Raw genomic sequence first — 26018 nt, forward strand, 5'->3', positions numbered from 1 at the left:
TGCCAGCCTCCCCCCACCTCCAGCAGAGCCCCCCAGCAGGATGTGGCTGGTGGCTTCATCAAAAGGAACCACTCCTTGCCCTTCCCGGGGTGTCCTGGGCCCTTCCTAACAGGCAGAGTCCCGGCACCCCGTCCAGAACCAACCAGCCAGGAACAGGAGAGCAGACACTGGCTAAGCGCCCTGCGGGGGGCACCTCCCACTGGGGGACAGCTGCCTTGGGGTCCACGCCCAACCTGTGCCACCTGCCAAGAGACTGGTCTTTTTGTGAAACACTCGCATTTGGAATTTCTGTCCTCTAACTCACAACGCCCCTGACAGCTCGCACAGTGAGTGCTGGGCTGTCCAGCCTGGGCAGTGGCTGCGGGTCACCTCCCCAAGAGGACCTGCCCCCACCCGCAAAGCTCCTTTATCTTAAATAGAGCCTGGAAAGCACACCCACACCTTAGGCTGCAGCCCCAAGTCAGAGTGGACCCCAGGAGTGGCTGGGAAGTGTCTGGCGTTCAGTAAAGCACATGGGAGGGAGGCGTTTCCTGCCTTGTGGGATGGGGTCTGGGCTCCTGCACTTGCCCCAGCTAAGGTGAGTGGCCAGCAGGCCAGTCTCTCTTTCCCTTGGGGACCTCGAGACCTGGGGTAGGGGCAGCAGAGCAGGGCCAGGCCCGGGGCTCAGCCGCATGGCAGGCTGTGCTGGCTCCCTCTGCCTCCCCAGCACCCTCTGGGGACCGTTCTCATTGCCCTGCACAGCAGCCCAGTGGTCCTGGTGACACTGTCCCGGGACACTGGTCATCTTTACACAGAGCCTGGGTAGGACAGAGTCGAGGGTGAGCTTGGCCACGGCTGGAGAGGGCGCCCGCCCAGCTGGCCACTTTCCCGCTCGGGCTCTGGCCTCTTCAGACCGGTTACATCAACCCCTGGCCCCCAGCCCTGGGGTCTGCAGGCCTGTCGGAGGCAGGGGCTGCACACCAGCAGCTGTGAGCCCACCCCTAGACTGGCCTGGGGTCCCCACCTCTTGCTCTGAACTGGGGGACGGTGGGGCGTCACCTCAGCCCATGTGGGAAGACCTGCCACTGAGGGTCACAGGCTTGATTTTTAAACTTTCTGAGCCCTCCCCCACCCGCCCTAAGCTGGGAGGCTCCAATGCGGGAAGAGGGTGATGGGGTGGCTGGAAAGGCGCGAGGACCCTGGCCAGAGTTCCTGGGTGGGGGGGATGGCTGACACAGAGACACGGACTTGAGGAACACCAGAGCCTTTATTATCCCCAGCTTCCACCATCCCCTGGTCCACACCCTCAGCAAGGTCTCTGCTCTGAGACCACTGCCCTGGCCACTGGTGCCACCTACAGGCAGCCTGCAGGCTCCCTTCCCTGCTGGTGCCTCCCAGAGCCTGCTCCACCCCTGAAGCCACCCCAGGGGTCAGCGGTGGCAGTCCCTCCGGTGCAGCCGGGGCAGGGAGGCGGCCAGGAGGCCTCCCCACTCAGACCTCTGCGCCTGGGGCCTCGGGGCTGCCGCCCTTGCTCCGGAAGTGGTCCCTGCTCCGCTTCTTGCTGCTGTGGAAGCCCACAGTCTCCACGGGCGGGGGGCCAGCCTGGGACCCAGCATGGGCCTCCCCCTTGGGCACACCTGCCTCCTGCAGGCCCCTCCGGGGGCTGCTCCATTCCTCGGCCTCGGGGCTCCCAGGCCTGGCCAAGTGGGCCAACTCCACAGGGCCCTCGCCCCCCACCACTCCTGGGGTCCCGGGGGGGCCTCTACCCAGCTCCCCTGCCTTCCTCAGGACCCTCCTCCTCTCAGGCCGAGCCTCGCCAGCTCGGACCGGTTTCGTGAAGATGACCCGGCCCTCCCCGCTGCTGGAGGGGTCCTGGTTGAAGGAGGGCACGTAGTGGTCAGGGGCAGCCAGGCTCTGGGGGCCCAGGAAGGCCAGGGCAGCGGCCTGGTTGCTCTGCTCGCTGGCCTCGGCCACGTCTTCCAGGCTGTACTTGGTCCAGCGCTCGGGGTGGGCCACGTAGTCAGGGATGGGGGGCACCCTCAGGGCAGCAGGATTCTGAGCGGCCCTGCTTGGGCCCCCAGCTGGAGGCTGGCTGGATAGGGTCAGCAGCTGCCCAGGGCCCCCGTGGTCACCAGGGCTGGGTGGGGCTGCAGAGGGTGGGGCCCGCCTGGCTGCCCCCTCCAGGCCGTCGAAGATGTCATGGCTGCGCTGAGAGAAGGTGGGGCCCGCGCCTCTCAGGTGGAAGGGCTGCACTGCCGCTGTGGGGAGGCTCCTGGGGGGCGGGGGGGGCTCATCGGGGCCCGAATCCCCGGAGGCCTCCCCAGGTGGCCCCCCTGGGGACAGGGCTTCCACCTCAGCACCATCAGGCAGGCTGGGGTCAGAGTCCGAGTCGCTGATGGAGGCGGTGTCGGGAGGCAGAATGTCGCCCTCCGAGCCCAGGGAGTGCTGGCCGTCCCCTGCCTCTGCCATGCGTCCCCGAGCCACGTCACACCCGCACCGAAACAGCCCAGGGGGTCTGTCTCTGGGGACAACACAAGCTCAGAAGGAGTCCCTCCTGCAGACCTACCGCCCCCAGGCAGATCAGCCGGAAGAGCTGTGTCCCAGGAGGAAGGCCAAGGCACCCCCACCCCGAGAGCCCTCCTCTTACCTCCCCGTCGGCAGGGCACCTGTGCTGGAGGGGCGAGGTTCCGAGTGCCAAATTTCCCCGGCGGGCACAGCTCTGCGCAGTGGCTCAGCGGCTGGCTGAGGGCAGGGAGGGAGAGCCAGCCATGAGACGGGCTGGAGGACATACAGGAGCAGGACCACCACCCCGGGAGTGGGCCTGCGCTTACAGAGCCCCCGACACAGCCAGGCCCGGGGGCTAGTCCTTCTGACACGTTGCCTCATCCCACCCTCTCCAGCCCCGTCTGACTGGAGCACTAGGAGGCCTGCTGAGGGTGGTCGCATAGAGAGCCACCAGCCAGGGTGCGAACCCAGGGCCCAGGGCACCTCTGCTCTGCACTCCCTCTCGGCCAAGTTCGGTACGTGGCAGTGCCTGCTCCGAGAGGACGAGGTGTGCTCCTGACCGCTGTGAGAGGACCGGGCAGCTCCAGAGGAGGCTGCGGCCAAGTCCTTGGCATCTGAGGCTCAAGCTCTCGGCAGAGGCCAGCCCCATGGCCCCCGGGGTAGCCTCCAGGGCGTTCCTCCTGAGAGGCCCTGCACACCCCTCCCCGCCCCAGGTGAGCAGAAGTGCAGCCAACATCTGTTCAGTGTTCCAGCGTCACAGCACCCGAAGCCTGTTTCCAGGCTCAGAGAGCTGAACCTCACCCTCCACACAGCCCCCTGTCCACCACTCCCTCTTCCCACCAAGCCTCCCTCGCCCAGGGTGACCCCTTGCTCCTGTGCCCACCAAGGACCCAGCCAGGCGGACCAGGAGTGGCTCGGAGGGCCCTGTACCCGGTCAAGCACAGGTGAGATCTCCATTCCTCTGGGCCTTGCATGACTCCCAAAATGAAGGAACAACTCCGGGAAAAGGGACACAAAGCAAACGCCAATAGTGTCTTACACCTGGCAGGACCAGAGCGGGGAGAGCATCTGCCCATCATACAGCACACTGCAGCAAAGCTGGAGTTGCAACCGGACTCCAGCTTCCTAAATTTGCACCCCCATCCCCTGGAGTCGCGGGGACGCCCGTGATGAGCAGGACACGCCGGGAGGAGGTGGGGATCGCACCCCAAGATTGGGATGTGGGGTCTGCGTCTCTGAGCTCCCCGAGAGCTTCCTGATCTCAGTGCCGGGCATGGCTGAGTCCAGGCTGCGCCTGGGAGCTCGGAGGCGGGGTGTTCTCAGGGCCAGGGGCCGGGGAGGCGGGGTCTGGGCAGGGAGAACCGGGGTCTGGGGAGGCCGGGGTTCCAGGGAGCACCGAGAGCCGGGAGGCCGGGGTTGCGGCAGGGAGCGCCGGGATCCGGGGAGGCCGGGGTCCCAGGGAACACCGTGGTCCGGGGAGGAGGGATCTAGGCAGGGAGCACTGGGGTCCAGGGAGGCTGAAGTCCCAGGGAGCACCGAGGTCCGGGGAGGCGAGGTCGGGGCAGGGAGCACCGCGATCCGGGGAGTGAGCACCAAGGTCCTGGGAGGGAGCATCGGCGTCCGGCGAGGCGGGGTCTGGGCAGGGAGCACCGGGTTCCGGGGAAGGTGGGGGTCCGGGCAGGGAGCACCGAGGGTCCGGACAGGGAGCACCGCGGGCCCGGGGAGACGAGGGCCTGGGCAGGGAGCACTAAGGTCCGGGCCGCTTGTCTCTCCCCTGGGAAGCAGACCTTCAACTTTCTTCGCTCCACGCGCCCAAGCCCGCGGCCCGTGCCCGGCAGGCTCTCCCTGTCGGGAGCTTGAGTCCTGGGGTCAAGGCTCCGGGCCTCACGAAGGTTTCCCTGCTCGGGGGAGCAGACTGCGGACAGCAGCCTCCCGAAGCCCAACCAGCCCGCCGCGCCGTCCTCCTCACCACAAACCTACCGGCCCACCGCGGCCTGGCTACCTCCATCTTGGCGCTGCGCTCGGCCTTCTGGGAGAGCGAGTCCTCGGTCGGCCGACCGCCGCGGCCTCCGCGCCTGACAAACTACATCTCCCACAAGGCACGGGGCCGCTACTCCCGAGGCCTATCGGGAGTGTGGTCTCTGCGCATACGCTTCCGGAAACGGTGGCTCTCATTCGCGAAGAGACCGAAATTGACTTCGGAAAAGAGGAAGGCTGGGAGGTAGGACTACGACTCCCAGAATGCCCGAGGGCTAACGGCCGGCGCCGCGTTCCCGGGGCCTCAGCGCCCCTGGCCGGAAGCCGCGGGGACCGGAAGTGCATCGATGTGCACGGCGCCGTACCCGGGCACTTCCGGTCCTGGCCTGGAGGGGTTGGCGAAGCCATCGTGGGTCTCGGGAGCCGGGCAGCGGGGCGTGTCCCAGGCTGCGCGTTCATCCCAAGCTCCGGCCGGGCCGGGCCCGCCCCGCCGCGCGGCAGCCAGCCTGGGTGAGGCGCCCTTGCCGCGCCTGCCGCTGGCCGCTGGCCGGGCCGGTCATTTCTGAGCCGGAGCGCAGGGCAGATACTGGTCTGCCCTCGGCCCCGGGGCCCAGGCGGCGGCGCCCCTTCCCCGCCGGCCCCTCGCCCCTCGCCTCTCGCCTAGGGCTGCACCCCGGCAACCCAGGGCTCAGGCCAGGCTGCGGCCCAGCCCCGGGGACCCAGAGAGGACACAGGGCCCGTCCTCACGCGCAGCCTCACCCCTGAGGTTGCCCCCCTGCAGGGACCAGGGGTCCAGGCCACCCCGGGCGCCGGTTCACATTGCGGCTCGTAGAGGTGACACGCGGCCTCAGCCAGGGTGTCCCCAGGATCTCGCAGCACAGGGAGAAGTGAGAAGGAGCAGGCTTCTCGGGCCACCCGCTTCTTCCACCCAGCCTGCATTGTGACCCCCCCCTCCCCCGCCAGTGCACGTCTGGGGTTTCCAAAACCAGCCTCCGCAGGGAGCCCTCGGCACACGCATCCCAGCCAGGGACTTGCAGCCACAAGAGGTCGATTTAATATATCTGCCTGCACGCAGCTCATGGTGACATCACCCAGCATTCCCGGTGGGGACAACAGCCCACTCAAGGGGTGGCGGAGGCCTCAGTCCACGGTGCTGGGCCAGGTGGGCTCCCCCAGACAGTGGCTGCGGCTTTCCCCTCCAGCCCCTGAAACATGTGGCCACCCAGCCCCCTGCCGGGACACTTACAAGCAACTAGAAGGTCAGGGAAGAGATCCTCAGACCCTTGGGAGGGAGCAGTGTGTGCGTCCTCTGGGGGAGCTGGCCCTCAGAAAGGAGAAGTCTTACAGGGGCCCCACAACATCCTGCACCACGTTCTCGGGCCTCCCCGCCTGCCCCGTGTCGGCCCCTCTGGACAGCAGCGCACAAGGAATGGGGGCAGGAGGGCTAGGCAGAGGCGCCTGCAGGCAGCACAAGTCCCAACAAGGGGGGGGCACTCCCTCCATGGAGTCCTCCCCGGGGGCCCCACAGACACCCACCAGGAGGGTTGGCAGCACACCCTGGGCCCAGCAAGGTCCAGGAGCTACATCCCGCCTGCGCCAGGCTCCCCGGCCCCTCGGGCTGCCCCTGGTCTTGGATGCCGCGGGCACAGGAAGGGGCTGCTGGCCCGTTTGTTAGCATGCCTGGTTTTTCCTTCTTTATTGAATGACTTTCAAGATGTAATTACAATTGAAGGTGACGCGTTAGAAAGGAGAGGTGCACTGAAGGCGTAAGGCTGCTCATAGACCCGGCTCTAGAGACAGGTGGCCGGGAAGGAACAAGGATTAAAAAAGGTTGCACGTGCGGCGCCCACGGGGACGGGTGGGTGGGAGGGCGCAGCTCGGCCGGAGGGCCCTTCGTGGCCCCCAGGAGAGGGCCCGGCTGAGCAAGCAGAGCCCCCAAGCAGCCCCAGAAGCAGGGGGGGCCCTGCCCTGCAGTCCCCAAAGGCCCACTCACATGCCACCTACAGGTGACGTCAGCCCCAAAAGTAACAGGAGACTTCAGGACAAGAACAGAACCTCAAAAGTAAAAAGGCTGATAAGTGTAGCAGTGATACCAGGAGGTTATCATATATACACAGGTGGTGACGGCCCCTTCTCAGAAGTGTCCGGGTCACTCTCGGGGCCCCGCAGGGGTCCCCACGGCCTCGGCCTCAGTACACCGAGCTGTTCCGGATGCCGCAGCACAGCACCATGCTCAGGATCATCTCGAAGATCTGCGGGGGGGGGACGCGGGGTCGGTCAGCACCCAGAGACCGTGGGGGGTCCCGAGCCGATGCCCGCCCGCCCGGCTCACCATGATCACGGCCACCACGATGGCGGCGATGCCGATGAGATACAGCTTCCCCGAGAAGAGCTCGTCGATCTTGCTGTGGCAGTCCTCCTGCGGGCCGGCCGGGGGCAGTCAGAGGCGCCCGCCCGCAGCTCCCCGCCCGGCAGCGGCTCAGGGGCATCGCAGAGGCGCACCCAGGTGCACAGCCCCGGACCCCCCGGAGGAGGCGGGAACAGGGCCCGGTCTCTGCCGGGTTTTAACTCACATCCGTTTTGAACAAGCAGGGAAGCGGCGAGAGTGCCGCACGCGCCCTCTCACACTAGGGGATCGCGAAGCTCCGCCAGGACAGGGCGGACCCAGGAGGCCAGGGCGAGGCACCTGCGCCGGAGCTACGCCTCCCTGTGGGCCCAGCCCCCCCTTCCCCCGCCCCTGGCAGAGCAGCCCCAACTCCAGCCCCAGCCCCGCCCAGGATGGCCGCGCCCTTGCTGTGGCTACCACCCAGGACCCACAGGGGTAGGGTGGGGGGGTGGCAGCAGCATGGGGGAGCAGGCAGGCCACGCCCATCACCACACACCTTTAACAAGTTGCTGACGACGTTGCTGCCCGAGGGACACAGGCTGTTCTTGAACACAGAGGTGGTCACCGTGGTCATCGCGCTGGAGCCACAGCACTGAAGCTGCAGAGAGGGAGGGCGCCCGCTGTCAGCCCTGGGCACTCACCCCACAGGCTACAGAGGCCCCAGGAGCTGCCTGGCCGGGTGTGGGGGCTGGGACAGTCCCCTCCAAGGCCCCACTTCTCCCACTCAGCTGTGCTGCTCAGAGACCCCTGCACCCCACTGGCCTGGCCCATCTAGTTCCATTGGGGACCCCCACGTCCCGCAGAATCTCCCCAAGTCCCAGAGGGAGTGGGGCTTCAATGTCCCCATGTGCCTCCCACCCCTGCTCCTGGCTGAGGTCTCACTGAGAGATCAAAAGCCCCGACCCCTGCCTCTCCCCTGGTCCCTCCAGCCCCCGGACGCCCTCCTTCGGCCCCCACCTCTCCCCTGGTCCCCCACAGGCCCCCTTGGATGCCATCCCCCAGCCCCGCCTCTCCCCTGGTCCCTGCAGCTCCCCTGGATGCCCTCCCCCCGCCCCCACCTCTCCCCTGATAACCGAGGCCCCCAGACGCCTTCCCCAGCCCCTGCCTCTCCCCTGGTCCCCACAGGTCCCCTGGACGCCATGCCCTGGCCCCCGCCTCTCCCTTGGACGGCTTCCCCAGCCCCCGCCTCTCCCCTGGTCCCCCACAGGCCCCCTTGGATGCCATCCCCCTGCCTCACCTCTCCCCTGGTCCTCCCAGACCTCCTGGATGCCCTCCCCCCGCCCCTGCCTCTCCCCCAGGCCCCCCCATACCGTCTCATGGAAGGTCTTCACCACGGCCTTGGCATTGTTGGCGTCATCGTCCATGATGGCCTGCTGCAAGGCCTGGTCATAGAACTGCTTCACGTCCTTGGCGATCTGGGGAGGGAGGCGGTCACAGCACAGCAGGGCTGTCCCCCCCACCCTGGGACACGCCCTCACTTGGCTCTCCTGGAAGGTCTCTCTCCCAGGACAGACCTACCTGCCCCGAGCCCTAGAGAAGATGACCCTGCCTTCCACTCAGCCACTGTGCTGCCTCTTCCAGAAAGCCCTCTGTGGCCTTCCTACCAGGAAGAGCCCTCCCAAAGCACCCCGCAATCTGACCCACCCTCCACAGCTGAAGCCCCTCCCCCACAGACACTGGCTTACCTGGTCCTTGTTGACAAAACCCCAGATGCCAGCAGCCACTTCACAGGCAAAGAGGATCACCAGGCAGGTGAAGAACTGCAGAGAGGAGGGGAGGGCAGAGAGAGGAGGTTAGAGCAGGCCAGAGAGGGCCCGGGACTTCCTGAGGCCACAGAGCAGCGCGGGGCTCGTGTGCCCCAGCGACCAGCAGGCATGTGTGGAGTGGTCAGAGGTATCCACCCATCCGAGACCCGAGCTGAGGAGCAGAGTCTAGGACGCGCCCACAGCGAAACGTCAATGTCTGTCCTCAACGTCCCCGAGGGAGCAGGCTCTGCAGGATGGGGCATGGGGGGGACAAGGTTGATTCCGGGTGGGTCGGAAAGGGCAGCGAGGCAGAGCCCATGGGAAGGGGTCACCATGGTGTGCCTGGGTTTCCCCCACCAGAGACACCGGCACTGACTCCCGCAGCCCATGCCTCCCAGACACCAGGTACCAGGCAGCACAGCCAGGCCTCTGCTTCCCGTTGGTAGGTGACGTGCCCGGGGACACCTGAGGCTGGCCCTGGGGCTGAGCCTGGGACTTACTCCCTATTACATCTGCGGCTTTTTTAATAAGAAGGGAAAAGAAAAAGCAACTTTGGAACTTCATAGGAACTAGACCAAAAACTAGACATAACAGCAGTCCACCACGGTGGCATCTGAGACCCGATTGGGGAAACCGGAAGTGGCATTCTGGGGGAGGTCCACAGGGCCAGACTGGTGGGGGGGGGGGTAGGGTACCAGCTCCACATCGGGGACCAAACACGTACTGCCTCCACCAGAGCTCCTGGCCCTGCCTGCTGGCCAGCCCTGCAGCCCCCACGTCCACCCTCACCGGCCCAGGACCTTACCGTCCCCAGCAAGCACTGGGACTCCTGGATGGCCCCGTAGCATCCCAGAAACCCAACAAACATCATCACGGCACCCACGGCAATGAGGATGTAGATGCCTGCAGGGAAGAAAGACGGACACGCTCACTGCCCTGCCATCCCAGGGAGGCAGGACAGACACCCCAGTGCCCTCATGTCCCAGAGGCTGCAGCTCCCCCCAGAAGCTCTCCTCCCTGGCTGCACACACACCACTGCCCAGGACTCTGAGGGAACCCCAAGTGCTGACGCCAGTGCTGCTGGGAAGAGGTCAGATGCCCGGTGGCTTGGAGAGGAGCCGCGAGGTCTTGGCAGTCCGGCGGGGCCATGTGGGCACCGCTCCAGGCCTCGGTTTCCCTTCTGTGACGTGGAGGGAGGCTGGCATCGGAGAGGCCAGGACCGATTGGCCCATGGTGCGTGTTCAGAGAACTCAGCGCGATGCCACAACCCATACCCACTCTGGTTCCCGCAAGCCTCTGGGACTTGGAGGGGCCATGGAGGATCACCCTGTCTTGGTGCAGAGGCCCAGAGACTGGCCCCGGGGAGTGGGGTGGAGGTGAGCCCAGGGGTCTGGGACCCCACATCATTTGTGCCCTCTTAGGTGGGGGGTTGAGTCTGGCTACTTTGCTTGGAGGGGGCTCTAACTGGCTGGAGGCCCTGACCCTGGGGGCTGGAGCCAGCTGGATGAGGCGGCCTGGTGGCCAGGACAGCTTGAGGATGGCACACAGGGTCAATCTGCCCCCTGGCCAGCCCAGCACCCACTACTGGCCATGCGGCCCTTCTCTGCGTCCACAACCCACCCAGATGGGGCCCGCACTCCTTGAAACACCAACCATGTCTCTCCAAGGACCTCCCACAACTCTAGTCCTTCCAGCAGACCCGGCCCACCCCCCAGTCGCCATGGTTACGCAGTGGGCAGGCAGCCCAAGCCCCCTCCACAGAGCTAGGACAACAGGTCCCAGGGCTCTGGTGCCAAGGGCCCGTCGCCCCTGTCTGGCCAGCCTTGGAGAAGGAGCCTGGGGGCCAGGACCCACTGCTGGGCTCAGGAAAGGCCCGGGGCCTCCCCACGGCCAGACGGAGCCTCTGGGCGGCACTGGGTGGGCCTGGCCAAGGGGAAGCCTCACTTGGGCACAGCACCCTTCAGCCAGGTGTCCTCTGCTCAGGTCCTGAGACCCCGTCCCTGCATCACTACCTGAGGTTCAGCGAGATGGCACAGGGAGCCAGGGGGGGCATCCTGGCGTTCCGGGCTCTGGAGGGTCCTGCGAGAGGCTGGGAGACCCAGAGGTGGGGGCCTGACCCACAGCCCACCCCCACCCCACCCCCACCGACAGGGCCAGGCTTCCACCTAGAGCCTGTGGGCCTGGCTCTGGCCATGGAGGTCCGGGACCCTCCTGGGCCCTGCAGCGTCGCCCAGGGTGCTGAGAGAGCCCAGCTAACCCGCCCCCGCTTCCTGGCATTGGACAAAGAGCTCTTCGGGACCGGCACCTGCTCCCCCACCTCCCTGGCAGGCCCAGTCTGCAGCAGACCCAGCAAGGGGCTCCAGGAGGCTGGCCCTGGGGGGACAGGGCCTCTGGGGCCAGAGGGATCTGAGAGGCCCCCACCCATGGGGACACAGCAGAAGGTCCAGGGGCTGGTCCCCAGCCTGCCGGGTGGTCCAGCAGCCGGCACTGCCTCCCCAAGGGCAGGATCCTCCAGAGCCAGGGGAGGCCAGTGTCAGGCCCAGGCGACGTGTGGCACCCGGTGAGTAGACTGCGGGGACACCTGCTCCAACGCCAGCCTGGCCCCCCGCGAGCCTCTCCCGTGGGCCCACTTCTCCACCGGAGCCCGGGCAGAGCTGCGCTGCCTCCATTCTTCTGCCAAGGTCTCCCCCAGACCTCAGTGTGCCTGCCCCCGACGGTGTCCCCGGAGGGACGGCGTGGGGCCCTCCCACGTCTGCAGCCCGTGGCCACTGTCGTCCCTTCCTGGCCTGAAGCAGGGGAGTCTTCAGCTCCTCTCCCACCTGCAGGGCCAGACGCTGGGCTGAGAACAGGAGCCGCCCCAGCCATGAGGCTGGTGGCCCCATCCCCAGGGGAGGGACCCCTCCCCAAATCGCTCGCCCTGGGGCAGAGCCCACACCCACAGCACCCAAGGCCTGGAGAGGGGGACGCAGAGGCAGCAGAAGCCCCTCCTACACTTGGACAGAAGGCCTGGGAACGTGCTGGCTCAGACCCTTGGGGAAGGAGAGGCCTGGGAGGAGCCCCCCAGGGGAAAAACACCCCGTGAGGGCCCAGAGAACACTCCTGCGTCCTCAGACGTGTGGGCAAAGCTGACTGCCTTGTTCTGAGGGTGCCTGGCACGTGTGCGGGGGCCCCAGGTCAAGGTCCCTTGGTGCACTCTAGGGGCGGGCGGACGTACCCTCTCCTCCTGAGACTCAAGGCTGGGAGGGGCCCCAGAGCCCAGGGCGGGGCCTAGGGGACCCTCCCCAGAGACGGCTGGCCCCAGGAGCCCACCGCCAGGGCCACAGGCTCGCCTCTCCACCGCCTGGCGATGCACCCTGGAATCCAGCCCTCTCAGCATACGGCCCTGAGAGGACCACCGGCAGGGAGGGGACAGGCACCCCCACGGCCCCGGGGCGCCCCGGGTGGGATGGTGAGGGTATGGAGCCGCCCCCACTTCAGCAGCCGAGCACGTATCTCAAGTGTGGGCGGGCCCCGAGTGGCCCCCTTCCAGGGTCCACACAGGACAGAGGACAGGCACCAGGCCAGGGGGTGGCTGCCGGCCCCACCGTGAGCCCTGAGCCCTGGAGGCTCCCTGCCCTGCTGCTGGGCCTGTGCGGGCGAGAGGGCTGGCCCAGGAGTGAGTCCTTTAAAGGACAGAAGCATCTCGGCAAACACTCCCAGAGCTCCACAAAGGCCAAGCCCCACCTTCCCTGGTTGGGGGTGTGGGGTCCCTGCGGGAAGGAGGAGGGCTGCTGTGCAAAGCAGGAGGCACCTCTTCTTCCCTCCTTCTCCTCCCCACCCCCCACCACCAGCACCCCACCTGGCCCCACCCCTGCTCTTGGCCCAATCCCCCCACCTGCCCCCCAGCCTGACGGCCGCCCTGAAGGGGCCTCAGCTGGTGCCCAGGAGGCAGACGCACAGCCTAATAAGGCGGCTGGGTGTGGCCGTGGGGCTGAGTCACGCCGGCCCCCCTCCCGAGGCTCCATCCCTGGGGCTCCAGGCTCCAGCTGCCTCAGCTGCCAGTGTGCAGCCCGGGCATCCAGCCCCACCCTCCCGGGAAGCTGCCCCTGAAATACCCACCACATGATGCAGCGCCCCCGCCCCTGCCCAGCTGCCGCTCTCCTGCTCCTACCCTCCAGAGGCGATCGGGTGGGGTCCCCGCAAGCCACACACCCCTCCCGGTTCCAACGTTCCCTGCGAGCACCCCCAGCCCAGCCAGGCACCGGACCAACTCCGGAGGGACCCCGGCCCTGAAGCCTCACCCGGGCCCGCGAGGCCCCCAGGCTGACATAACCCCACCTGCTCTCTGGTGCCGAGAGCCCTTCCTGGCTGGCCTCCTCCCTGCCTCAGTGAGAAGCAGGTCCCACTGAGCCGGCTCAGCCCCTGCCTCCTCCTGGAAGCCCTCCCTGACCGCCTGTCTGCGGCCTCGCTGAGCTTATTACGACCACACAACCCAGGGGCTCGCTGTTGCCGGCCCCCAGCCTGTGCCGTGTCACTCACCTACGTAGAAGGTGTTGGGTGCGGGCCTGTCTCCGAGCTCCAGATAGAGGAGGTTGGTGGTCTGCGGGTCATGGCGGAGCCACAGGGCCACGCCCAGGATCACGCCTCCGGCCAGCTGGGGAGAGAACAGGGCACAGCGTCACTTGCGGCCCAGTGCGCGTGAACCCAGCACACCAGACACGCAGAGAGAGGTGGGTGCCAGACCCTCCCGTCCACTGGGTCAAGGTCAAGGGCTTCCCTCCAGATGGGGCTCCCTGGCCCCTGGGGTCTGGGCCGCCCCTTGGCTCCAAATGTCTGCTTTGCTGCCTTGGTTTTCAAGATGCCCCAGGGGGGCCTGGGTATGGAGGACCACGTGGCTGGTCCCCGACACCCCCACCAGCACCACTGGAGTGAGACTCCAGGACAGGCTGTCACGTAAGATGCAGGATAACCTGCACTGAGACAGAAGCAAATACGTCTTTAGTGTAAGTGTGTCCCAAACACTGCACGGAACACATGTGCCAAACAAGCATTCACTGTTGACCTGAAGCAGAAGTCTGACATCCTGTATTTTATTTGCTAAATCTGGCCGCAGGCCACACCAGACCCCAAGCACCCCAGGGAGCGCTGGGCCCTCCTGCAAGAGAGGTGACACTGCCCCAAGAGTTCCAGGCTCGTCCGGGACTCCAAGTCTTTGTTGCCAGGACAAGGAGAGGGGTGGCCATTGGACGCCACTGCGGCCGGCAGAGGAATTACGGAGCAAAGGCTTCTGGGGCTGGTGGCATCCAGGAAGCCACAGGGCCGGCGGTTTGTGGATAAATCCCTGCTGTCTGCGGAGAAGGGAAACTGCCGGGAGAGGAAGGAAGTTCGCTGTGCTCACCAGAGAAACCGCGAGGGGAGGCTGCGCTGAGCAGCAGGCGGGGAAAGGGGGCTCCGCTCAGAGCCTGGCATGGGGGGCAGGGGCTTCTGGCTGACTCATCTCCTGCGAGCAGTGGTGGGTGGGGTCTGCCCCAAGGGTGAGCCAGACCAGGCCCAGGCCTGAAGCATCTGACCCACCCAGGAAAGCGCCTGGGCTGCCCCCCGAGGCAGTAACTGTCCCCAAAGCTACAAACACCAGCTCCTACACAGACTGTCAGCTACGTGTCCAATGGCAAAGAGAAACCAAAATACGGGCCCCAAGAAAACCACCTGGATGGTCCTGTGCCTGCCCCCAAGGCTCTGGCCAGGGAGCAGGGCCCCAAGACACTGGCGGGCCAGGGGGACACGCTCAGTAGAGCGTGTGAGACTCGAGGCCCCAGCACCACGGGCTGCCCCAAGGAAAGCCCTGAGCATCTCCAGGGATCTCCAGGCAGATGGCACTAGGGCGCTGGCAGGAGCTCTGCAGACAGCGATAAGGCTGGTGGGGCCGGTTGGGGACCGTTGGCGCCTGGCAGCAGGTGGGCTCCCCCGGGGGGGATGCTGTCGGCACCGCCCGCCAGAGCGGGACGGCACCCTCTCCGCCCCCCTCTTCCAAACTTTCAACTAGGGACTTCCCCACCCCACGCCCCCACCCCCGCCGGGCAGGACGCCTGCTCTCCCCCTTCCCCGCGCACGTGCAGGGACCGGCAGGGTCCCTCCCAGGGCACCTGGCCCTGCGCACCCCTGGAAGGGCAATGCCGAGCTCCTGGCGTCCTGTGGCCCGTCACACCCACGAGAAGGCGTGAGGCCCAGGGAGGTGCGCGGAGCAGGGCGGGGCGGGGGGGGGGGGCAGGCGGGATCCGGAGGGAGTCCTCCCGCTCCTGGCTCCTCCGAGCTGGCTGCCATCTGCGGCTCCAGGGGAGGTGGTGGTGAGGCTGAGGGTTGCTGTGGTAACTCTGGCTACAAACCGCCACTTATTCTGTTTTGAAACTGTGGTCCAGAGACCGCTTTGTGAGACGTTCCAGGGTGGAGGGGGCGGGGCAGGGGGAGCCCTGTCCCAGGCCTCCCTTTGTAGTCACAGAGGCCTGGCCCCACGCCCCACGCCCTGACTCAGCCTCAGTGTCCCCATCGGTAAGGAAAGCTGAGCACGGAGTGGCGCCCTCGCCCTCCTGGCTGGGCCGGGACCACCCCCATCTTCCCCGTGCAGCCCCTCACCCCAGGAGCCAAGGGGACAAGCCCATCTGGGGCACCTGGTCCTGACGGAAACGCAGTGAGGGCAATGCTTAGCTCACCACCCTGATGCTAATGGTGGGGTGGCAGGAATGTGCCCACCTCTCCAGGATGTGCAGGGGGCGGGGGCAGAGGGGGGGGCAGTGGCCTCCAGTCTCCCCTGTGGCCCCAGACCACCCTCCTGAAGGGTGAACAGGGAAGCCAGTCCCACCAACAGGCAGGGAAGAGCCTGGTGCTGACCTGCTCCCACAGACCCGCTAGGGTGGGCCTGGATGAAGGCAATGGTGGCAGTGACCACCCCCAGTGTAAGGGGGCGGGGGGGATGGACATTCACCTAAGGTCACCTACAGAGGAAGGGCAAAGGCAGCACTGTGAAACCCCCCCAACTCCCCCCCAGGCCATGAGAAAGGGCAGAGGGTGGGGTGGGACCGTGTCTCTGCAGGGAGGGGCGCCCTGCAGAGGATGGCAGGACAGGGGTCCCAGAGGCAGGGAAGTCTGAAAGAAGCCTGTCTTCAAAAGATAAGCCACAGGCTGGAGCCTGCAAACGGCCAACAAAGGACCTGCATCCAAAACTCATAAAGAACTTGCAAAACTCTTAACAACAAGGAAACAAACAACCTGATTTTTAAAAAATGGGCGACAATAAAAATTTGAACAGACACTTCACCAAAGAAGACATGCACACAGCAAATAAACACATGGAATGACGCACAAAGTCATCGGCCACTGGGAGATGCAAATTAAACTACCGCGCACGTATGCACTCGGCTGTAGTGAAAGACCGCCAGCCCTAGTGCTGGCGAGGGTGCGGAGCAGCGGGGACCCACAAGGCAGAGCTCGGGTCCTCAGGAGGTTCCCCACCCCCCATGTGCCCAGCCCCTGCCCCCCCACCCCAGTCCTGCCCCAGGGGGGTGGAAGCGCGTGCCCACACAAACGTGCCAGCAGCTTTCCTGGTAACACCCCCAAAACATGGACAACTCGATGACCTTCAAGCGGTGAGCGGGTGGATACCCACCAGCAGAGCAAAGAAAGAAACTACAGGAACCGTGGACATAACCCCCCAGGTGAATCTCCGGGTAATTCTGCTGACCGTTAGAACCAGACCAAGAGGAAGAACCACCACCTTCCGATTCTGTTTGTAAAACAGTACAAGAGGACTTCCTAGGTGGCGCAGTGGGTAAGAATCTGCCTGCTAAGGCAGGGGACACGAGTTTGAGCCCTGCCCCAGGAAGATACCACATGCTGCAGAGCAACTAAGCCTGTGCGCCACAACTATTGAGCCTGTGCTCTAGAGCCTGCGTGCCACAACTACTGAAGCCCACGTGCCTAGAGCCCGTGCTCTGCAACAAGAAAGGCCACCGCAATGAGAAGCCTACACGCCACAACGAAGAGTAGCCCCCTCTCGCTGCAACTAGAGAAAGCCCATGTGCAGCAACGAAGACCCAACACAGCCAATTAAATAAATAAATAAATTTATAAAAAATAAAAAAAACGAAACAGTACAAGAAATGCCGATCACGGGATGATCACATGACAGGCCAACACTGTCCTGGGATGGGGAGCAGGGGAGCAGGGATCCCAAGGCCCTGGGGACACTTCTGGGGTGATGGACGCGTCCACTCTCCTGGTAGCAGTCATGGTCTCATCGGCGCCTCATGTGAAAACCTACCCAGTCATACGTTTTAAACGTGCAGCTGACGCCACGTCAGACAAAGCTGTTTAAAAACCGCCCCCACGACTAATCTTCTAAGCAGCAAGGCCTTTAGGGGTACACGTTTCTCCTGGTCTCAAAGGATCCAGCCTGCTGTCTTCATGCCAACTGTCCACCAAGGTGAGGACCCCCAAGCTTCCAGCAGCTAGCAGCAAGCGTCTGGAAACATTGAAGTTTTGTCCACAAAACTGAGGTTTTAGGGTCAAAAAAGGGACTGGATGACTAAGGAACACTTACGCCTGCTATAAAGCGGAGTCCAGAGTTCATGGAAAGCACACAGTCCTCGCATTGGGTGGGAATCAGAGTGTGGTGGCCAAGGATGCCCCAGGGCCTCTGGCTGCTGGGCCATCTGGGACCCCCCTCGGCATCTCCATGCCTCCGATAACCTCGTGTGTGCGATGAGGAACTAAAGCTACAAAAGCTGACGTACTGAGAGGCTCAGGTGAGGCCACTGTACACACATCAGCGCTCCACTGCACTGGTGGTCACTGTGACCACCCACCCTCAGGAGTCTCCAGGCAGGCTGCCCAGTGGCAGAGGTGGACACATCTTCAATCACCCATCTCCCGCTGCCACCTGCTCCTGCCTCCGGAGCAGCTCCTGCCTCCGGAGCGGCTCCAGCATCCTGAGATGCTCTTGCCAGGGTGGGGCTGGGGAGCAGCTCAGAAAGCAGCCTGTTGGGATTACTAGAGGGTTCCACACCAGGGGACGGCACGGACTGTTTGTAATCCTATGAAAGATTCAGTTTCTGTTTCTTTCTTCCTCCCTTCTGAGAATTAATAAATAACAGCGTCAGCGAAAAAGGGGAGGCTGCCAAGGACACTGGGTTCCTGCCCGGCCTGTCTGTGTTTCCAAGAAGCAGCTGAAAGGGAGCAGGAGCGGGCACTGCCCAGGCAGGCCCTCCCCCTCTCCCCTCCCACTGCCCCACCCTCTGCCAGGCCCTGGGCAGTGGTGGAGCAGGAATCCGTCTTCCATCCCTCCCCACCCCCACGCGCTGGCTCAGTGGTCACCCCAAGTCCTGCCCACACATTCCAGGAGTGACAGGGGCACACGTGCACCCGCGTGCTCCTTTAATTAGCAGTGGCGATGCTCTCCGAGACAGACGCTGTCAGAGAGGGCAGCTCCGCCATGGCCTTGACCGGGAAGCGCCTTGGCTCTGAGCTGCTCTGTTCCCTAATCCACCACCTGGAGGGGGGCACACTTTTGTTGGGAAAATGTGCCGTGGGTGCCCATGTGGCTTGGCAACTGGGAGGGCCTGGGGGCCTGGATACCCTCCCCAGGAGGGCTCTGAAGGCCACAGGCAGGAAGTAAGGCAGGAAATGCCCTTGCAGACACAGATAAGTCAGAGGGAAGAGGCACAGCAAAGACCCTTTGAGAATGGGAGGCGGAGGGTCAGTGGGGGCAGAGGGCACCACCCTCAGGCTGGGCGGGGACCTGGGTCTCTGCAGGTTGACCCTCCATCTCCACCCACCACGAGAACAGGGTGACAAGGGGCCCGATTCAGCCTTCCTGGGGGGTGGGCAGTGACCCTAGGGCCCCGTCATGCCCTCTGGGAACAGAGCCACCCAGCTCAATGCAGGAAGGAAGTATGGAGAGAGGAGCAAGGACCCTTGCCTCAGCCAGGAAACGGAAACCCCTCTCCAGGTCCCTCGACCTCAGGAAGCTGCCTGGACTGGCCTCTAAAAATAGGCGTGGGGGCGGGGGAGGACACTGGCCCTCCTGGGCCCCGCCAGCTGAGGGATGCAGGAGCCCCTTCCCGCTGGGGGCGGGGGGGGGGGGGGGGGGGCGGGTGCTGACCAAGAACCCCCTGCCACGTCTTGGGGCACAGACGGGCGGGCCTGGGGAATCCCTGGGGCTAGTCCCTGAGCCTTTCACCCACTGCAGGTGGGGAAGTCAGGAAGTGGCCTGCTCCCCGGCCCCAAACCCACGCCACTGGCTGAAAGGGCCCTTCCTGTGGGATGTTCCTCTGCCCCCTTGGCCCCTGCAGAGAGGGGCAGGGGGACACGGATGTCCCAGTGACCTGCCAGAGAAGGGCACTCGTGGGGCTGCAGGGCGTCGCACACAAGGAGGATCTGGGTGGGCCGGGCACCCACTGGGGAGGGAGATGGGAGGTGGGGGGGCCCAGGCAGGGGGCCAGAGGTGAGCAGAGGGGCCCGGGCAGGTCAGGATGTCTCTGGTCAGCACCCGCTCCCCGCAACCCCCGCAACCATGGGCATGGCCACCCGCCCTGGGGGATGCCCTGGCCGCCGCCTGGAGCCACGCCGGCCGGAACCACGGGGTTGAAGGAGCAGCCCTGGTTTCCAGCCTGCCTCCACCACTTCCTCACGTGGGCACTTGGAACCTCCATTTCCTCATCGCCCCGTGAGCCTCGGCTGGAGGCCAAGGGGGCAGCTCAGCCTAGTGCCCGCCTGGCACAGGGGAGTGCGACTTCACGTGCACTGGAGCTGCCACCTTGGGGACAGAGCGGAAGGCGGTCCGTCCAGAAGGCGGGTGGGAGCCGAGCCCCTGGGGTGGGGAGCAGAGTGCGCGCGGCCATGTGAGGGGCAGGCTCCCGTGAGCCCTGGGCGGGGAGGACTGCAGGGGGTGCTTCCCCACCTGGCGTGCACCCGAGACCACGCCATCCGGCTCTGGGCTCAGGCCTCCAGCACCGGGACCGGAGACGGAGAGGCGGACGGCCCAGAGTCCCCCTTCCTGCTCCCCTGCAGCGCCCAGGGCACCCTGCAGCCCAGGGGGCACGGCCTGAACCTGCACATCCGCTGCCAGGAGCAGGCGGTGGCTGCAGCGCAGAACCACACTCGACACCCACCCGCAGGGGACGGATGAGGAAGGCAGCTTACAGGGCGCTGTCAGCCTTCCCCGAGGAAGAGTTATGACCCAGGCCGACCGGGGTGCAGCACTCGGTACAGAAGATTCCTATGTGGCAGCTCTGGATGCCAGGGGGCCACCCCCCACTCACCCGCTCTGCAAGGTCCTGCTTCCCACTCTTCACCTTCTCCACAATCATCCCATTACCCAAGCAACTGCGGGCCGAGGGAGCACCAACTTTCCAAAGTTAGAAGGGGCACAGCTTCAAGGAAGAGTGCCGGGGGCTGCCTGCTCCCCGGGCCTCTGCGGTACTCAGACTCTATGCCTAGGCGCTCGACCCCCCTGCCCACAGCATCCTCACCACCAATTTGAGGCACTTAAGGGACCAGGCACCACCCTCCGAGCCCCAGCTCTAAGATGCCTCCCTGCCCACTGAGCCCAGCACACCCAGGGAGGGCAGCTGCCCCCAACAGGCACTGCTGCGGCCATGTGCTGGCGGCCAGCCTGGGAAGCGAGACCCATGGCCAGCGGATCGGCCGCTCCTGAGGCCAGGCCCCTGCCCGCCTGCATGGACTCCCCCAGCATCTGGGGGCCCACCAGGAGCCCCCAGGTACTCCTGTGGGAAGCAGCCCCTGCTGTGTCATCAGGAGGAGGGGCTTAGGCCCCACAGTACAAAGCGTGTGTGGGGGTTGGGGGGCACTGAAGTCCAGAGGCTCTGGAAGCAGGCGTGCTGGGTCAAACTGCACCTGCAGGCTGCATGGAAAGGGCCCATGTGAAGTCAGCTTGGTGCTCCGTGCAGTGTGAGGGGTCCCGGCCATGGGGCAGCGCTGCCTCCAAGGTGGAAAATCCCCCAGCCCCTGCTGCAGGCCCAGCCCAGGCCCCCCGCACTTCTCCCCCACCCCTACCTGGGGCCCTCTCCAAAACACTGCCCCAGTGCAAAGGTGATGTCCGCCCCTCCCACAGGGGCCTGGACTCTAAACCTTATTGATTTCGTGGCCCAGGCTCTTCCCTGTCATGGGATTTCAGGTGCTGAAAAGAAGGCGTGGGGGTAGATTATTTGGGAGGGGGCCCCGTCTCCCTGTCTGGACTTCAAAGCAGTGTGAGATGGGAATTTCTGGAGGCTCCATGGGCTGGGCGGGGGATGGGGGTGGACACCATGTCGGCACTGGAGCAGAGCCAGCCAGGGCCCCAGGCTCCCCACCTCTGGCTCCAGCCATGCACCCCTTGATGCCCAGACACTCTGCCTAGGGCCAGCCAGTCCCGGGCACAGACCACAGACTTCCTCTTCTCCGCCTGGCCCAGCCCAATAGCCGTTTCCCCAAAGCTCAGCAGCCAGACGCCCAGGGGCACTGGAGAGCCCACTCGCCCTCCCACTGAAACCCGCCCCTGGCCCAAGCCCGCCTGGGTCACATCCCATCTCCTAGAGGGCAGGCGACAGAACCGCTAAGTGATGGACAGTCCTGTGCTGTCTGGAAGCAGAATTAAAAGTCAGTTAAGGAGGCTTCTCATCAGCCCCGCTCCCAGCCCGGCCTCTGGAAGGAAGCCCTGACTGCCCTTGGCTGCAGGAGCTGCCCGTCCCAGGGCACACAGCAGAGGCTGTGCTCCCACCCATCTCACAGATAAGGCAAGCAGGGCTCACAAAGGGCACTTGCTCCCTCCGGGTTGCCCACTCGAGTGGGGTGAGCAGGGAAGCAGGGGCGGAAGCCCTGCTCCAGCAGCAGGGCCTTGAGGCCCAGCACCTCGCCAGGAAGCTTCTGGTCCCGCCCCGTGGGGCAGGAATCCCAGGCCCCTGCTAGAGCATCAACACAGTCTCCTTTCTGGGCAGCAACCCCCCCACCCCGCCCCCGCCGCCTCTGATGCTGCCTCCCACAGGGGAGGGCATTACTCTCTGAAACAAAACTTTTCGAAGTGCCCAGATCCAGACCCAGACACCCGTGTTCTAGCTCTTGGCCCAGCGCCCACTCCCAGCACCCCCTTCCTGCGCTGTGGCCAGGTGCACAGTGCAGGGGGGGGGGCTGGGCACCAGGACCCCCCCCTCCCTCCCCCCCCACCGCTGGGCCCTTCCAGGCACCCAAGCCCCTTCCCCAAGCATGCCTACACCAGCCAAGGAGAGTGGTCTTCCCTGCCAGCCACCAGACCCAACACCCATTTCCTGAACGAGTCTGACAACAACCCAGGAGATGGGACCCCCACTTCAGAGGGGAGCAAGCCAGGAAGGGGAACTCCACTCGGGTCCAAGCCCCTGGCACCATGCTCTCGGCCAAGGGATGCTGGGGGGGGGATGGGGGTGGGGGCAGGGTGCACAGAGAAGGGCTCCAGCTGGGCGGAGGCCCCGCCCCCTCCTGGCTCTGCCCGGCATCCCACCGCAGGGGGTAGCCCAGCATGAGTGGGTGGGGTCTCACTGCCACTGGAAGCAAGCGGGTCTCAAAGCTCCGCTGGGCACGCCCAGGGAGGGAGGGAAGGGGAGAGGCCTCGGAAACAATTCCTTAAGCCTGAATAAAGAGTGGCCCAAGGCGAGATGTGTCAGGCCTCCACCACGGCAGCCTGGGAAATTACCAGACGCACCCAGGCTGAGCTGGGGGTGGGGGGAGCCTGCCCTGGAGACCTCCCAGGCTGTGCAGGTGGGAGGGACTTACCCAGCCCCAACACTCAGTCAAGAATCCCCTCCTGCTGAGTTCCCTTCCCCCCAGGGCCCTCCGAGACTCTGCTGGTTAGGACAGTCTCAGGGGCCGGCCCATCCCAGTTCATCCTGACAGCCTCACTGCTCCGACCCCTGGGCAGAGGCTGCTGGCTACAAGCCCCCACCGGTGCCCCTGCAAGTAGGACGGGACACCCCCACTCCAAGTCCAGTCTCTGCCCTCCCCACGCCAAACACCTCAGTGCCCCGAGGTCCGCCCTGAGACCCTTGGCCGTCCAGATTGCAAACAGATGTCCCCAGGCCCACACACTTTCCCAGGAGCCATTTTAAAAGTTCACCCTCCCGCGTCAACTTGAGAAATAAAGCATCCACCAGCCGTTGTCCTGGTCCTCCGTGACAAGCGGTGAGCAGCCTAAGGTGTCGGAGACGCAAAGAGGGGCGGGAGGGGGCCTGAGTCCCTGCACTGGGGACCGCGGGGGGAGGCAGGGCACAGCTGTGAGAGGGGCTCCCCACATCCATGCCTGGTCCCTCCAGGCCAGAAGGAGATCTCCACCCCCCTAACCCCAACACTGACAGGAAATGGAAACAAAAGCCAAAGCTTCATCAGTGACTGGCCAGCAGTTAAGACTGATCAGGAAACACAAATCAGGCCAGCCGCCCAGAGACCCCAGGACACCCTCCTGCACCCCGAGACGTCCAACCAGTGGGCAGCTCTTTCCAAAGCGGCTGCCCAAGCCCAGATCTGCGCATCCACCCAGCTCCAGCACCCCCGGAGCCCAGAGACCCTAGCTTTCCAGGCCCCCTGCCTGGGCCAACTCAGAACACTCGCCCAGCCCCTCGCCCCTTGCAGCCTCCAGGGCGCCCCAGGGCGAGGACGGGCTGGAATCTCAGTCTGGGTGAGGAGGGGAGGAGGATGGGGCCCCACAAACTGGGCGGTGGGGGCACCACGGTGCAGGCACCCCAGCACGCGGGCCACCGGGGCCCAGAGCGCTTCCTGTCTGCACATTGCCCCGGCTCGGACCCCCATACGACCCCCAGGGTGGCGACCACAGGCAGGAGGGTAAACTGGGCTGGCCCCACGGTGCGGCGGACGGTCCCCAAGACTCCAGCAGAGTGTGCGCCGCTCCCCGCACTGGGCCGCCCATCTAGGGGCGGTGGCCCCGATGAGCTCATGGGGGCGGGGCGTCTGGAGCCCCGCCCTCGAGCCCCTCGGTCCCGGCGGAGCAGGGTGGTCCAGAAACTGGCCGGGAGGGCCGAGCGACGGCCGGGCACTGGGTCCGGAGCGCGCACCCCCCTCGCCACCACCATCACCAAACGGGAAGAGACCTCAGGTCCCCTAACGGCCCGGCCCGGCCGCGGGGCTCTGGGTCCAAACGTGCCGGGGCCCACCCCCCGCCCCGCCGTCGAGGGGCGGGGCGGCCCCGGACGACCCCCACCGTGGCGACCGGCCGGCCTAGAAACGCCCCCCGCCCCACGCGCCCAGCGCACACAGGTGGCCCCGCAACTCGGCGGCCCGGATGCGCCCCCGTGGCGGGGCCTAGCGGGGCGCGCGGCCTGCCGGGCTCCGGAAGCGCCCGCCCCCCACCCGCCGCCCCCGGGCCCAGGCTCACCCAGAAGACGAAATTGAAGACGAAGAGCAGGTACTTAATGCACTTGGTGCAGCCCTCCACCCCCATGGCGGCGCGGGCGGCGGGCGGCCTGCGGGGCGCGGGCCGGTGCTGGGCGGCGGGCGCGGGGCCGGGGGCCGGGGGACCTGGCGGGCGCTGGGCCGGGGGGCCTGGCGGGGGGTCTGGCGGGCGGCCGGGGCGCGCGGACGCGGGGCGCGGAGGAGCGCGGACTGAGGGCGCGGGAGGCCTGGCCGGGACGCGCCTGGGTTTCCGCCGCCGCTGCGCGCTCGCTCTGTGGCCGGGTGCGCGCGCCCCGCTCCATAGCTTATAGGGCGCCGAGGCCACGCCCCCACAGGCTCCGCCCCGAGCCCCGCCCCCGCCTCGGGAGTGCGGCGCGGCCGCTGCCCCAGCCCCCCAGCCCGGTCTCGGGGCAGGGGTTGCGCGCCTCTTCCCCCTACTTCGCGCACACACTTCGGGGTGTCAGACCTGGTGCAGTCAGCACCCCGGCCTAGGAGGGCGCCTGGGACTGTCCTAGGAGGCCGCCTGGAGGAGGTGACGCACTAAAGACAGCTGTGCCCAGACAGCAGCGCGCTTTGTTCACAGCGCTCCTGGGACAGGAACCCGGGGTGGAGGGTGATGAGGCCCTGGCTTGAAGACCCTGGAAGGCGAGTGTAGGCCGCCAGGCCCTTGTCCATGGAACCGGTTATCCCTGAGCCTGTTAGGGGAGTCTGTGCTGGAAAGGCCACAGAGAGGGTGTCCCTTAGGCCAGTGCTGTGTCCAAGAGGCCCAAGCCGCCTATAGAACTTCCAGGCATTGTGTATTTCATGCACACCCTGGTGGTGCCAGGACCCCAGGGGGCCAGCCCCACCCTCTTGCAGTCTCCTGAGGGCCACACTGCCCTCACCACCCGGGCTAAAGAGGAGGCAGAGAGGTGACTCGTGAAGCTCTCTCCCCAGGGGACGGCAGGGTGACACGCAGCTGGAGAGATGGGAGCTCTGCTTCGGCAGTAACCGTGGCACGAGTGACTGCTGACCACTCGGAACGTGGCCAGTGCCACCGCTGGGGACTGAAGTTTTCATTTTGTTCATTGTACAGTGGTTTAAATTTCAACCGCCGTGGGTAGCCAGTGGCTACCGTATGAGACAGAGCAGCCCCGTCGTACGCATGGGGACTCGGCTAGTTTTGTAGTTTTCTTGGTGGCTTATTTTAAAGTTTGTTTTGGCGTCATGCTTGTGTAAGAGCCACGAGCACATGTGGGGTTGGTGCGTCAAAGCCGGCCAGCTTGTCCTGTCCTCTTCTTAAGTCCTGCATTTAGTGAGCACCAGCTGTGTGCCCAGTGATAGTCCAGGCTCTGGCAGTGAGGCGCTGGACGGCCAGGACCCCTTCGCTTGCGGACCTTAGGCCCTGGTGAGGGTGACAGATGTCACCCCATGATGATCATGCCAGTGCCAGAGGGGAGGGGGTTCTGAGGATGTTTGACAGAGTCTGGGGGGGGCACTGCTCACGTGGGCCCTGGCAGGAGTCAGTGATGGAGCCTCCCTGCAGAGTGCTGGGGGAGCATTCCAGGCAGCGGAGGGGGGGGGGGGAGGTTGGAGGAAGGGAAAGGAAGCTGGTGGGGGTGAGAGCAGAGGGATGTGGGAGGAGGGCTGGACTGTGAGGTCTGAGGTCAGGGGCCAGGTGGGCTGGCTCTTGGGCCCAAAGGCTAGAGTGGGGCCACACTGGATTCTGGCCGCGGTGGGAGTGACTGGAGGGTTTCTGCAGGGGAGCCTCAGGCCTGGCTCCTCTGGTTATGGGGGCTGGGAATGACCCGTCGTCCGCACACTGGCGGCCCCCCGAAGGCCAGCTTGGTGACATCATCCAGTCTGAGTCTGCAGGCCTGAGACCTGGGGAGCGGATGGTGTAAACCCCTGTCTGAGGGCAGGAGGAGGTGACATGAGCGTCCCAGCTGAAGGGGTGGGGCCAGAAAATGGCATGTTCTCCCCCCTCCTGTTCTATTCAGGCCTCCCAGGACCAGGTGGTGCCCTCCCACACAGTGGGGGGA

General features: G+C 65.7%; 2 protein-coding genes across 4 annotated transcripts; both read right to left on the bottom strand.

Moving 5' to 3' along the window:
* Positions 1–1227: 1227 nt before the first annotated feature.
* On the bottom strand, positions 1228–4545 carry TSSC4 (tumor suppressing subtransferable candidate 4). 3 transcript variants are annotated; one of them, XM_057725534.1, is made up of 3 exons: positions 4465–4545; positions 2627–2721; positions 1228–2498 (listed from the first exon to the last, which is right to left on the bottom strand). In XM_057725534.1, exon 3 carries the CDS (start codon positions 2446–2448, stop codon positions 1471–1473), a length of 978 nt encoding a protein of 325 aa, XP_057581517.1. In that variant the 5' UTR covers positions 2449–2498; positions 2627–2721; positions 4465–4545; the 3' UTR covers positions 1228–1470. The 3 variants fall into 3 exon arrangements, with proteins under 3 accessions (XP_057581517.1, XP_057581516.1, XP_057581518.1); XM_057725533.1 differs by having other exon boundaries at positions 1228–2500; positions 4454–4498; XM_057725535.1 differs by lacking the exon at positions 4465–4545 and adding an exon at positions 4272–4444 and having other exon boundaries at positions 1228–2500.
* Positions 4546–6128: 1583 nt separating this feature from the next.
* CD81 (CD81 molecule) lies at positions 6129–24266 on the bottom strand. The gene is made up of 8 exons (XM_057727792.1): positions 23981–24266; positions 13111–13225; positions 9398–9495; positions 8533–8607; positions 8158–8262; positions 7344–7445; positions 6794–6880; positions 6129–6713 (listed from the first exon to the last, which is right to left on the bottom strand). The coding sequence occupies exons 1-8, from the start codon at positions 24044–24046 to the stop codon at positions 6651–6653; spliced, it is 711 nt and encodes a 236-aa protein (XP_057583775.1). The 5' UTR covers positions 24047–24266; the 3' UTR covers positions 6129–6650.
* Between the last annotated feature and the right edge of the window lie 1752 nt (positions 24267–26018).

This window comes from Hippopotamus amphibius, chromosome 3 (genome assembly GCF_030028045.1).
Source record: "Hippopotamus amphibius kiboko isolate mHipAmp2 chromosome 3, mHipAmp2.hap2, whole genome shotgun sequence".
NCBI classification, from domain to species: domain Eukaryota; kingdom Metazoa; phylum Chordata; class Mammalia; order Artiodactyla; family Hippopotamidae; genus Hippopotamus; species Hippopotamus amphibius.

Bases quoted from the DNA above. Each gene is read 5' to 3' on its own strand.
- CD81 (XM_057727792.1), bottom strand. From the start codon at position 24,046: ATGGGGGTGGAGGGCTGCACCAAGTGCATTAAGTACCTGCTCTTCGTC. The intron at 13,226-23,980 runs GTGAGCCTGGGC...TTCTCTCCCCAG, and splicing joins TCTTCAATTTCGTCTTCTGG to CTGGCCGGAGGCGTGATCCT. The intron at 8,608-9,397 runs GTAAGGTCCTGG...TCCTCTCTGCAG, and splicing joins CCCAGTGCTTGCTGGGGACG to TTCTTCACCTGCCTGGTGAT.
- TSSC4 (XM_057725533.1), bottom strand. From the start codon at position 4,492: ATGGAGGTAGCCAGGCCGCGGTGGGCCGGTAGGTTTGTG. The intron at 2,722-4,453 runs GTGAGGAGGACG...CCCTGCCCTCAG, and splicing joins GGTGGGCCGGTAGGTTTGTG to CCAGCCGCTGAGCCACTGCG. The intron at 2,501-2,626 runs GTAAGAGGAGGG...TGTTGTCCCCAG, and splicing joins GGTGCCCTGCCGACGGGGAG to AGACAGACCCCCTGGGCTGT.